The sequence below is a fragment of the Trachurus japonicus genome, chromosome 19, assembly GCF_045865225.1.
Source record: "Trachurus japonicus isolate A0001 chromosome 19, Traja_1.0".
Lineage (NCBI taxonomy): Eukaryota > Metazoa > Chordata > Actinopteri > Carangiformes > Carangidae > Trachurus > Trachurus japonicus.
In genome coordinates this window covers 3,967,739-3,980,984 of record NC_140925.1, presented here as the reverse complement: position 1 = coordinate 3,980,984, position 13,246 = coordinate 3,967,739, and the positions used below count along the sequence as shown (strand labels likewise).

Below are 13,246 nucleotides of genomic sequence, written 5' to 3'. Positions count from 1 at the left end.
TTTTTTTTTTTTTTTTTTTTTTTTAAATCTTACCACCTTTTTCAGAAATTCCTCCACAATATTTCCAAAAATTCACACCATTGGCCCTAATTTGAACGTGCATTGACTAAAAAAGTAACGTTCTTCAGTCTCAGAACAAATATTTGTGTATTTCTGGTGTTTGCTTAAAAATTTTGTCCAATGGCGGTCCGTGATCTAATTAATTGATTGATTGATTGATTGATTGATTGATTGATTGATTGATTGATTGACGGCTGTGTGTTTGATCCACAGGGCCAGTAAAGTGAGGAACAAAGGTCCTAAAGACATCATGGCCGTGGAGGATCTGAACGGAGAGGTCCGCTTCTCCACACACCTCCCCTACCCCAACAACCTCAGCAGGTCTGAACCACACACACACACACACACACACCTGGCGTCTTTAAAGCCGGGAGCTTTTAATGGATGAGGATGAAGATGAGGATGAGGATGAGAGATCTCTGTGATGTGTTCAAGTGCGGCTCGTGTTTTCCAGGACTCTGCTGGAGCCGATGGAGGCGCTGCTGCAGCTGATGCTGAAGTGGGACCCGGTCCAGAGAGGAGGCAAAGTGAACCCCGACTCCAAGAAGCCGCTGTGCTTCGAGGTGCTGGAGCAGATCCTCAGCATGAAGGTGAGACTGACTCTGAGTCAGCAGGTGGAGGAACACCGCTCTGCTCTGCTGCCAGCACCAGTTTGACACCTACGGCAGCCTGTTAGGGCCACTGCAGGGTAAAGGAATGAGCTAATAGAGAGAGGTGGAGGTAAATGACTGAGTTAAAAGCTCAGACATTCAAGTTTAGAGTCACAATAAGACAAGAGACAAACTAAACAGATCTGTGTTTTTTAAAGAGCTCAAGCAACAAAATATTTTTTTATTCTTGGCTAAATTAATTCAGGGTTCCCACACGTCTTGGAAAACCTGGAAAATGGTTGACCAGTTTTCCAGTCATAGAAAACACATGAGAAATGAGAAGTCAAATGTCCTGGAAAATGATTCATCACATGGTGACATCGGCTACCAGAGCTCTGTTGGACTTTTTCAGACCTCACCAAGCATTTCCTTTCCAGAGAGATTATTTCAGAGATGAGTTGGAGACACAGACTGCACAACTTTAAATCAGATTTCTGGGGCTGAGAAGAGAATAAACATTGAAACAAACCAGTTAATTGGACAAAATAAGATGCAACTGTCAAAAAGAATGGGACGAGGGATGTGTTAGTGCATGGTGTAATAACAGACTGTAGCAACTGAATGTGTCCTGATGATCAGTCCTGATACTGTATTTCTTTCTTATGATAAGATCTTCCACTGCAGGTGTAAAGCAAAACAAGCCACACGTGTCCAACCTTGCAAAGTGTAGACTAGAAAAAAAACCCACACATTTTCTACTTTTTTCTTTTGCAAATTTGAGTTTTAATGTCAGAAATCATCTCGTAAATTTGCAACTTTAAACTTTTAACCACAAGAATCTACCGTCCACCTCTCGATGAGCTGAATTACAGTCTCTTCAGTTTCAGTCTGTGTGTAGAACAGTTTTCTTCTTCTTTCTGACTGAAAGCTCTGGGATCATCAGAGGTCAACGCTGTGTGTTTAGTGTTTTTGCTGTTTATCTTGACCTGAGCTTTAAAAAGTTCTGAAAAAGAAAGAAATATGATTTTTACACATAAAACAATCAGTTTTCTTTTTGGTTGAAGGAAGAAATTCAGATTTCCATGTTCTGACTAATCACACTCTAAAACCTTCCTCCTCCTCCTCCTCCTCCTCCTCCTCCTCCTCCTCCTCCTCCTCCTCCTCCTCCTCCTCCTCCTCCTCCTCCTCTTCCAGGTGGTCCACATCCTGAACATGACCACGGCTCAGGTCCACTCCTTCCAGCTGACCCCGGACGAGAGTCTCCACAGTCTGCAGAAGCGGATCGAGGCAGAGACGCGGATCGAGGTGGTGAACCAGGAGCTGCTGCAGGAGACCGGCGTCTCGCTGGACCCCAGGAAGGCGGCGGCGCAGTGCGTCCTGGACGGAGTGGTACGTAGCTACAGGATGTTAGAGGACCGGGTCGGGGTTCAGTCCAGAACCAGGAGGAAATAGAAACCTGCAGCTCCCAGTGGTCGACAAGTAGTTTAAGACTCAGACTGAACACTTTCTTACTTAAAGGGAAACTTCGTTTTTTTTCAACCTGGGCCCTGTTTTCCTATGTTTTTCTGTATATGTGAGTGATGGATAATACAATTATTGAGGTGGCTCCAGTATTGAGCCGGGCAGGCAGCCTGCAGCCCAGCTAACGCTCTTCCACGGGGAAAGTGGCTCCCGTCAAAGTTCGCCCTATAAATAGGCATTTTTTTTCACACTGACAGTCTCAGATAGTTACAATGAGTGTCCGACAACAAACTAGAAAGGAGAAATTAACGTATGTCTCTACCTTTAGCTGAGGTCGCTGTTTGTTGTGATCTGTGTCCAAATCTCACCACACTAAATCTCGTTCTAGAATATCGCGATAACTTGCGGCAAAACACCGGTGGGGAATACTGTTACCTGACTGAGGTGAAGAGAGACAACTGGAGCATTTCCAAATTGTGGCAACAAAATGTTGGGCTGCTCTTCGCGCAGCTTTCACAAGTTAGGGCTAACAGTTAGCTGTGCTACAAATGGATGCTAACACTCCTGTCGATGCACTGCACCGTCGCCGTGCCGACCACAGGGTCTGCTGTGACCACTTTGACCGGGATGACTACCTCTGCCAGTAAGAGGAGCTGACTGATGCGGTGGCAGCGTAATCTCCACCTCGCATTGAACAGGCGGAGCACACAAGAAAAAACAAAACAATTTGGTAGATGAGTTGACGGACGATAATAGCGATCCACAAAAAAGAAAAACATTAGCAACCGTTGCCATTGTTAGTTCCTGCAACGACAGTATTCAATTTGAGACAACACTAAATAATAATAATACATTTTATTTGTAAGCGCTTTTACAAATGCTCAAAGACACTTTACACTTTACAATCATAAAATAGAGTGAAGTCAGAGTGAAATACAATTTAAAAACAGTAATAAACAATATAAAACACACAAAATTATATATTAAAAGCTCATTTAAAAATGTGAGTTTTGAGCATGGTCTTGAATGTTGGGAGATGTGTGCAGATACGGATGGGTTTGGGGAGTGAGTTCTTGGAAAAGAGTGTCGAAAATTCACATTAGGGAAGTTAGTACATAGTGTAGATAGATAGTAAACTACATGACAGTGAAGTCATGGAAGTATTTGAATTGACTTAAAGTCCTGAGGAGCCTTTTGTTAAATCGCCTCGTCGTCGCCTCGACAACGTCTCATCTTCTCGTCTCACACGGGAACTTAAACAAACACAGAGACGTTGCAGATAAAAGCTGCGTCTCCAGGTGTTGATGATTCACTCCACAGTCACTCACTCACCGTGTGTTTGTGTGTCTCAGTGTGTGTGATGTGTGTTTCCTCCTCCTCTGTGCAGAGAGGCTGGGACAGCTACATCGTCTACCTGTTCGACAAGAGCATCACCAAGTACTCGGGTCCCTTCAGCGCCCGACAGCTGCCCGACAAAGTCAACACCATCGGTGAGTTGGTTTTATCAGCAGCAGGCCGTGAACTCTGTTTAGAGCTGGAGCGTCGCCTGCAAACATACAAAACTAATGAATTGTGTCGTTAATCTCACTCCTCCACATGTTGTCAGGGTCTTTCTTGCTGCTTTTTTTCCCCTTTAACTTAATTTTTGTCATTTTTTTCTCAACAACATGACGTGTACATTTCCCTTCTTTCAATTTTTTTCCCTTTTTGCAGCTGCAAATAATCTCAGTGTTTCCCATACATTAATTTATTCCTGGTGGCCCGCCACTCTCCGTGCAAACCTGTGGGAAACACTGAATCTTTACACTTAAATCAAGAATTGTGTTAGAAAACAGTATAAACACTACAGCTGTCAATCTTCCCCAGATTCAAATTATGCTTCTTATGTTAAATATTCAATTTTTAATGTTTCTTTAGCTCATTATATAGCTACACCTACAGTACACCAGCTTACCAACAAAATCTGTTATATTATGTAAAATGTGCAACACACATAAGTTTTACCAACTCAATATAAAACTTCAAGAAGGGAAATCGTTCGGGAAGTTGGTTCTGAAAGCCCTGATAAATACGTAACTATAGATTTTAAAATATATGTATGATAAGATAAAATAATAAGAAATAGAAAATGATATTACACAAATTTAGAGAAGGAGAAGAAAATGAAATTGAAGTAAATCCACTCTGGACATATTCCCTAGTCCGAGGCCACAGACTCACTGTATTAACAAAGCTATGACAGGTTTTTGAAGCCTGAATCTAAGTGTGATTTTCTCCATCTGGTAAACATCCCATATTTCTTGAATCCATACATTATATGTCGGTGGATCTGGGTTTTTTCTCAGTGTTCTTATTCTTGTTTTTCCTGCTCAGTCCAAGAGGCCAAGACCCAGCTGCCCCTCGTGGCGCTGAAGAAGGTCTGGGGCGAAGCTGTGAGCTACATCTGTGGCCTGAAGGAGGATTACAGCCGGCTGTTCCAGGGACAGAGAGCGGCCATGTGAGTCACACGACCCAGAAATCATGAGGTTTGGTTTAGTTCAGCTGCAGAAGTTCAGGAGACTTAGGAGAGAACAGAAAGAACTAATGTAATTAAGACACTAGATGTCGCTGTTGGTTCGTTTTATTGTAAATTCTCAAATAAAAAGTCTCAAACAGACTCTGGTCTCCTGTACTGGACCGGACCCGAAGTTTAAACTGTGAAATGAATGCTGCTCTCACAGTAAGAATAAAACAAATTGAGAGGATTTTCCATCTTTGCTGAGCATAAGATTTGCTCTAAATTAAATAAAAGCCTGTCCCACATCGACGCCTGTCTCAAATATAAGCCGTGTCGGACTTCTATTAGAGAATTTTTTGGTATTTAAAGGTTCAAGATGATCTTTATTTCTCCTAAGGAGCTAAATAAATAGATTCAAGATGCTTTATTGTCATATTATCTGAATAAATATATGTAAAATGTATCAAATAGAAAGTGAAATCTGAGTAAACACTTGCAGCAACAATAAAGTGAGTTAAAACATTTAAAAACACAGAAACACACAGAATAAATACATTCAATACAACAATCACACACAGAAACTTTTCTAAACTCTTCCTGTACACATTTATTACAACATGTGAAACATTTGATTGAATAATGTGATAATAATGAGCATAACTCCTCCCTCCTCCTGCAGGTTGAGCCTCCTGCGCTACAACACCAACCTGACCAGGTGTAAAAACAGCATGTTCGGCTTCTCGCAGCAGCTCAAGGCCAAACTCGACTTCTTCAAGAGCAGCATCCAGTACGACCTGGAGAAGTACAGCGACCAGATGCACTACGGCATCTGTCAGTCTTTATTCTTCTACTGTTAATAATCAGAGAATGTTTTAATATCTCCGAGCTCAACCAGATGTTTTGTGTTTAACTGTTGTTGTTGTTGTTGTTTATTTTTCTCTCCAAAGCCTCAGAGAAGATGCTGAAGGCCTGGCAGGAGAACGAGGAGCGGGCGGCTGCGTTTGCACAGGTAACACAACAAAACATCAACAAACGGCTGCCATAATCCCTATAGTCATAGCAGTAGGTTTGTTACCTTTAATTGTCGGTGCAAGCTATTTTTAGAACGGCGGAGCAGAGCCGTGAGCTGCTCAGAGCTACGCTATGAGATAATAACACAACGTTACCAGACAGAGTTGTTTTAGAGGGAAATTCATGCAAAACCACTGATGCGTGTTGCCTTCAAGGACAGTTTTTCATCAAGCAGTCTCTGTATTTGCCTCTAAAACAACTCTGTCTGGTAACGTTCTGTTATTATCTCATAGCCTGGTGAATGTGCAGGTCACAACTTGTCCATCAGAGCGTTGTGGAGTTGTTAGATTGTGTATTTGATGAGTTTGATGAGGGAAACCAAGAAATCCCCATGAGCCTCCATATAGCGTAGCTCTGAGCAGCTCACGGCTCTGCCCCGCCGTTCTAAAAATAGCTTGCACCGACAATTAAAGGTAACGAACCTACTGCTATGACTATAGGGATTATGGCAATGGGCCAATTTGCCAAAATGTTGAACTATCCCTTCAAGGTGTCCAATTCCAATCGCATTATCTGAGTGTCTTAATCGGAGTTGGAGAACTCATTTACATGCACTCAGTCGTCCAGTTCCAGTCGGATTAAGGCAATAATTTGGTTTTCTCAAGTCTCATGTAAACGTACTGACAGTTGTTGTTGTTGTTATGGTTACCTGCTGTGTCCTGCAGGTGGCGGAGGTGAGTCACCTGGACGATGAGATCATGGCTCTGCACTCGGAGATCGTGGAGCTGCAGAGGAGCCCGTACGCCCGGCGCCAAGGAGACAAGATGGAGCAGCTGTGAGTCCATACAACAAGTTTATATATATATATAAACAAAAAGTCTTAAAAACATCTGCTCTTCTGTTGTTCTCATGTCCAGATGTTTGTGTCCAGGACAGAGGACGATGTTGTCTGGTGGTTTAACTCCAAACACTAACGATCAAACTAAAACTAAATCAGCTTCTAATGTTGTGAAACAGAAACCAAACACACAGACAAACAAACAAAGCAGCTGAATGTTTGTGCGTTGAAGTTGTTTCTTAAATTTCTGCCTGTGGTGCGTTCACTGCCCTCCGTCTGTTTTCACTCCTTCATCGTCACGTCTCCAACTTCCAAACTGTGTCTGATGTGAATGTTGTTGTTTTTTTAAACAACCCGACCTGAACGCAACATGAGCCGACACCACAGATCGTCGGCGCTGGGATGGCGCTGCGCTCGTGAGGTTTTGATTAGAAGCATCTGTCAGTGGGAGGAAGAACATGTTGAATTCAGAGACAGAACTTTTCTCTCTCTTCTGGTTCTGTAGCTCTGAGAACGAGACAGAGCACAAGAAGCTCTGGTCTCGTGTTTTCCTGAAACGCCTCGTTGGGGGGGTGTTTCATTTTTCATCCAGCCATCGTTTCTATCACTGATAGGTACGAGGTCATGGGGGGGGGGGGCAATCCCTGCTGACACCGGACAGTGGTGGTGGTGGTGTGCATCTTCACCGGCCGCACGATTTAATCAGATTACGATTTGCTTCGCTTCGATTATACGATGCATCTCGATGACACATGGCTTTTTTCATTAATTAACATAAATAGTCAGATAAATATGATACAACGGAGTATTAGGGCCACATTGAGAAAAAAAAAACCCACACACTGTGAGAATAAAGTCGTAAATTTACAACTTTATTCCTGAAGTTTGTGATTTTTTTTATTTGTCAATGTGGCCCTATTCCGTCGTAATATGGTAACTTTTTATTTACATAAAATTAAATAGAAAATATCATTTAAATGCATTTCTATAAAACAGCAGCTTCCCTGGAGTCTGAACACACAAAGAAAAAGAAAAGGCCTACAGGCGACTTAAAGGTGCAGTTGTTAATTTCTCAAAAACAAAACGTAAATTTTGGCGTTGTGCTTTAAAATAAAATAAATCACTGTGTCTCTGTTTGTGAACAACATCATGAAACTTGAATTATTATTATTTGAATTTTAAAATCGTCCCTTCAAGAATCTCGGTGCGTCTTTGAAAAACGATTATTTTCGGCGCCGCTACTGAACCGGTCACCTACGACCTCACAGCTGCTACGTTAATGTCTGAGGACGTTTCTGGTTCAGGAGATTTATAAGTTTGACCTGGTTTATCGGAGATGAATGTTTGAATCTGATTCTGTTTCAGAGAAGAGAAGGCGATCGAGCTTTACAAGCAGCTGAAGATGAAGTGTAAAAGTGAGAGACGTTTAATCACAATATTCATCTCCTAAACTGTATTTATTATAGTTTTTCTCATTTATCCAAGTTATTCTAGATTCTGGTTCTGTTGTTATTTCCTGTGGGTGTTGAGTTTCGTCTGTAGAGGATCAATAAACCTCCATCTTTCCCTCTCAGTCCCTGAACCCGACGTGAGCAGCGACAGCTCAGAGATGGTGAAGGCCATCATCCAGACGGTCCAGAACCAGGACAAGGTCCTCAAAGACCTGTACACACACCTCAGGTGAGGCGTTCAGGGTCCAACCATCATTTTATCTATCATATCTGTATCATATCATAGCTGCAGTTTAAAGACTCTGGTCCGGTCTGGTCTGGTCTGATCCGGTCTGGTTTCGTTTCCCCCCGACAGTAAAATCCTGATCAGCAAACAGAAGATCATCGACTTGTTCCCTCGGATTGAGAAAACTCTGGAGAGCATCAAGGACGCAGACAACACGGTGATGCAGATGCAGATCAAGAGACAGAGAGAGTTCTGGCATCTGCTCAAGATCGCATGTGTGAGTTTTCATTTCTCATTTCTTCATTTGACCGTCCACAACCCAGATAAACTCACTTTATTATTATTATTATTATAACAGGAGACATTCAGTTATAAAACCAGCTGTTCTCCTCCTCCCCGTCTCTCCCTCCTTCAGGCCCAGAACTCGTCTCGTAGCTCCATCGCAGCGAGTCCAGAGTCGTCCAACCTGCTGCAGGTGTCTCAGTGGTCTCAGTCGGCTCAGCCCGTCAGCTCCCCCCACCCCCTCACCTCCCTCCCCGGGCCCAACGACAGGTATTTTATTTTTTCATTTATATAATTTTATATATTATTTACGACAGAGTATTAGGGCCACGTTGAGAAAACTTTATTTTTTTAACAGACTTTGAGAATAAAGTCCTAGTTTTATGAGAATAAAGTGACACATTTATGTGGGAAAAAAGAATACATACATATACAATACATATTTATTTATATAGCACATTTAAAAATACAAGCCAAGTTGTCCAAAGTGCTGTACAATAAAAACACACAACACACCGCAAATTTACGGGGAAAAAGTGGCAATTTTATGAGAATGAAGTCTTACATTTACAAGAAAAAAGTTGTTATTGTGCCAGCAAGTGGATACGATTGGCTGTTCTACTTAAAAGGGAAGTAGGTCTAAATGTAACAAGCGAGAGTGCAACACACAATCGATGCATTTTCTAGCGTTACATCTTTTCAAAGTCCTGATTCTGATGACAACGTGTTGCTGATGCGTCAAAAAGATGAAGCATCTCTTTGTTTGTGAAACTTGTACTGAAGAACAACCTCACAAAACGCCTCATTTAACAACTTGCCTCCTGTAAAACAACAGGTTAAAATATTATGACTTCATTCTCAAAGTCTGTGAAAAAAATGCACTCAGTCGTAGTTATTTATTTGGGTAACTATTTTTTCTTATCTTTTTCTTGTATTTTTTTTCTTATCTCATACTCAGAGGGTAAAAATGTGAAAGAACAACCTCACTTGACATTCAATATCTGGTTCATAGATGAAAAAAACCCCAGGAGCAAATTTCTCACTTTAATAAATGACTTGAATGTTTCATCAGCAGCTCGAGGCTTCATGGTCACGTGTCGTTTAGTTGGTGTTAGTCTTGTTTGTGTGTAACATGGAGCCGAGCGGTGTGAACGTCCTCTGACCTCCTCGTCACCGTGGCGAACGCTGCTCGGCAACAGACGCATCGAACAGTCACATGTGTCACAGTCTGTAGGTCAGAGCAGCGTCGTCCTCCTCTAGGCTCCATACGTCGAACAGCAGCGTCGTCATGTGATCAGCTGCTCTCTAATGGGCCGTGTGTGTGTGTGTGTGTGTGTGTGTGTGTGTGTGTGTGTGTGTGTTACAGTGACGCGGCGCCTCGTCTGCTGCAGGAGAACCAGAAGTACCTCAGTCAGCTGACCAGCCTGATGCAGGAGGCGGCCGACGACCAGGCCAAGAGCATCGTGGTGAGTTCACTGACCCTCAGCCGTGTCTGTACAGTACAAGTTGATCTGGATCTTTTGTCAAAGCACAACGCCACCGTTAATTATCAGTTTAACTTAAAGGGATGGTTAAACATTTTGGCAAATTGGCCCATTGCCCTAATCGCTATACGTAGTCATAGCAGAATCAACAATCCAACAACTCCACAACGCTCTGGTGGACAAGTTGTGACCTGCACATTCACCACGCTATGAGATAATAACACAACGTTACCAGACAGAGTTGTTTTAGAGGCAAATTCATGCAAAACCACTGTTGTGCGTTGCCTTCAGGGACAGTTTTTCATCAAGCAGTCTCTGCATTTACCTCTAAAACAACTCTGTCTGGTAACGTTAACGCATTTTGCAGTTGTGTATTTGATGAGTTTGATGAGTGTAGCTCTGAGCAGCTCACGACTCTGCTCTGCCGTTCCAAAAATAGCTTGCACCGACAATTAAAGATAACGAACCTACTCCTAAATAGGGATCATGGCAATGGGCCAATTTGCCAAAAATGTTGCACTATCCCTTTAATTATTTCGGTTTTTATTATTATTATAATAAAAAACTAATATCTAAAAAGCAAAGAAAGAGACAAAAACACAAATTCATAGCAGGTGGAGCATCAGCAGTAAAATATTTTTTAACTAAATATCTGTAAAACATTTGGAAATATGAGTTCTATGTTTTTTCCTTTTTGAGTTAAAAACTTAAATAGTTTGTTTTCACAGCGTCACATGACCCAGTGATTTGTTACAGTCGTTAACAAACATGTGGGTGTTTATCAGAGAGCTGATCAGACAACACACTAATGTTTATAGTGTTTAGAGTCAGAGTTATGTTTCTACACTTTAATTTTTATCGACTTTTCTGTTGAGACACACACACACAAACACACACAGGAAAAGATAAGACGCACAACTTGTGATTTGTGTCTCTACAAAACCCACCCATGCCTCTGAAGTGTTTATTCTCTCATTCTCACGTCTTGTTTATTTGAGTTATTTAATCTGGGTCTTTATTCTCAACATTAGAGGAAGTTTGTTTAAAACTCTCATGCATGCATGTGTCACTTCCTGGTGATGACGTCATTGTTCATTTTGTCGCCTTTCACTTTTCTTTTTAATCCTTTTTTTTTTTGTTTTAACTTTCTGATTTTATTCCCCCTCCTCTTTTTTTAAAGGACCAAGACTGGAGCTGGACAAAATACGAAACTTTAACAACGAAATTAAAAAAGCGAAACGCGTGAGAGCCGCCGCCGTGTCCTCCTTTATCTTCCTCCGTCCTCCTCCGTCCTCCTCCGTCCCTGCTTGTTCTCCGAGTTAACACTACAGGACTGAGAGCTGAAAGGAACCAGACCTTGTATAGTTGAACCTGGACTCACTCGGGTGGATCTTCTCTTTACAAACGAGCTTCTCTTGACCTTTTTTTCAAAAGAAGAAGAAAGAAAAATAAAAAATACACACAAAAAACCAACAACCTAAAGCTGGGAGACGCTCCCGTCCTCTCAGATGGAGGAAAGTCTGATGAATAGTGAATATTCTTGTCTTTTGTATGAGAAAACAAACAAACCTTCTTCTCCTGCTGCACAATATTTATCATAACTCATGAAAAAAACAAAACAAAAAAAAAACATGACGATGATGATTCTCGTTGTTTCTATCAACGTTCTGAGCAAAACTGAGCAAAAACTGTAGCACCGGATGTTTTCTTTGTTTTTATTTTACTTTTTTGGTCGGAGGTGGATTCATTGATCACATAGGGGGGAATATTGGGAACGGGGGGTCGACCTCGTGACACATGGACAAGACAGGAAGTGGTGGAGGGAGGAGGGGGGAGGTGAGAGGGGAGGGATGGGAGGTGAGGAGGAAATCACAATCAAGCAAGCAGCACTTTGATACTCCCATGTATCCGCTCTGTGAAGAGATGAAAACGTTCCCGTGGCCGAAATCCATGGAAACTGTCGTCGTCGTCTCGTAACCGATCGGATCTATTTTACTATCTACTAGCGTTCTGCCATCGAGATTCTATGGACATGTTTGTATTGTTTTTTATTTTAGATAAAGTGCTACATATATATATACATAAACATACATATATATATATATATGTATGTATATATGTTGGGCAGAAGACGTGGCGGGCCATTCTGTTAATACTGTGTAACATACTGTACATCTGTCTTGTTTCCTCATGGGTTTGAGTCTCAACAATGTGCATAAAGGATTCCTGTTTCTGTTTGTGAGGACGGTCGGAGCTGCGTTCAACAGCTGAGACCACCAGTCGATCAATTGATTAGTGGTTGATTGGTTTTTGCCAGATGATAGATCATCAACTCTCTGAGTATCTGACCCTAACAGTATAAGTTTGACACATCAACTCTTGTTTGTTAAAGAGATAGTTCAACATTTTGGCAAAGTGGCCCATTGCCATAACCCCTATAGTCGTAGCAGTAGGTTCGTTAGCTTTAATTGTCGGTGCAAGCTATTTTTAGAACAGCTACGGAGGCTCATGGGATTTCTTGGTTTTCCTCATCAAACTCATCAAATACACAATCCAACAACTCCACAACGCTCTGGTGGACAAGTTGTGAGCTGCACATTCACCACGCTATGAGATAATAACACAACGTTACCAGACAGAGTTGTTTTAGAGGGAAATTCATGCAAAACCGCTGATGCACGTTGCCTTCAGGGACAGTTTTTCATCAAGCAGTCTTTGTATTTACCTCTAAAACAACTCTGTCTGGTAACGTTGTGTTATTATCTCATAGCGTGGTGACTGAGCAGCTCGTGGCTCTGCTCCGCCGTTCTAAAAATAGCTTGCACCGACAATTAAAGGTAACGAACCTACTGCTATATGACTTATAGGGATTATGGCAATGGGCCAATTTGCCAAAATGTTGAACTATCCCTTTAAAGCGTCTCCAGAGCCAAAGGCGACGTGTTCTGATAATAAACCACCTACAGTAAAAACCCAAATATATTGATCTTAAATTGATTTGAAACAGGAAAACAGCAGTTAATGAGTCATATTTGTTCAGTAATTATCCATCAGTGAAGTCGTTTCCCCATCACTAATCAATCGATCGACTGATTTCCGGTCAGCTGTCGTTGAACGCAGCCTCTGTTGTAGCGGAGCTGTTAAAGGACTGAATGTAGAGCAGCTGCAGCAGCGGAGACAGACCGACCTGAACCAGGTGTATTTATGAAGCTGAAGTGCAATGGAGAAATGGAAAATATTGTTTTATATTTAAGTCACTCGATCTGTCGGTTTATTTTCTTTCCATCGGATTATTTCTTTTTGTTTTGTTTTGTTTTGTTTCTTTCCATCTGACGGTTTAACTTTG

The 13,246-nt window shown here is 41.8% G+C and overlaps 1 protein-coding gene across 1 annotated transcript in view; it reads left to right on the top strand.

The window, feature by feature from the left end:
- Positions 1 to 11,802, top strand: part of chuk (component of inhibitor of nuclear factor kappa B kinase complex) — a 19,024-nt gene extending 7,222 nt beyond the window's left edge. The window contains exons 9-22 of the mRNA XM_085761155.1: positions 274 to 381; positions 515 to 650; positions 1,845 to 2,039; positions 3,499 to 3,601; positions 4,485 to 4,608; positions 5,288 to 5,439; positions 5,556 to 5,617; positions 6,345 to 6,454; positions 7,823 to 7,872; positions 8,032 to 8,137; positions 8,264 to 8,411; positions 8,550 to 8,686; positions 9,783 to 9,882; positions 11,081 to 11,802. Of these exons, the coding sequence (XP_085617281.1) occupies positions 274 to 381; positions 515 to 650; positions 1,845 to 2,039; positions 3,499 to 3,601; positions 4,485 to 4,608; positions 5,288 to 5,439; positions 5,556 to 5,617; positions 6,345 to 6,454; positions 7,823 to 7,872; positions 8,032 to 8,137; positions 8,264 to 8,411; positions 8,550 to 8,686; positions 9,783 to 9,882; positions 11,081 to 11,146 (1,597 nt within the window). The 3' untranslated portion in view covers positions 11,147 to 11,802. The remainder of the gene's footprint in view (positions 1 to 273; positions 382 to 514; positions 651 to 1,844; positions 2,040 to 3,498; positions 3,602 to 4,484; positions 4,609 to 5,287; positions 5,440 to 5,555; positions 5,618 to 6,344; positions 6,455 to 7,822; positions 7,873 to 8,031; positions 8,138 to 8,263; positions 8,412 to 8,549; positions 8,687 to 9,782; positions 9,883 to 11,080) is intronic.
- The last annotated feature ends 1,444 nt before the right edge of the window (positions 11,803 to 13,246 follow it).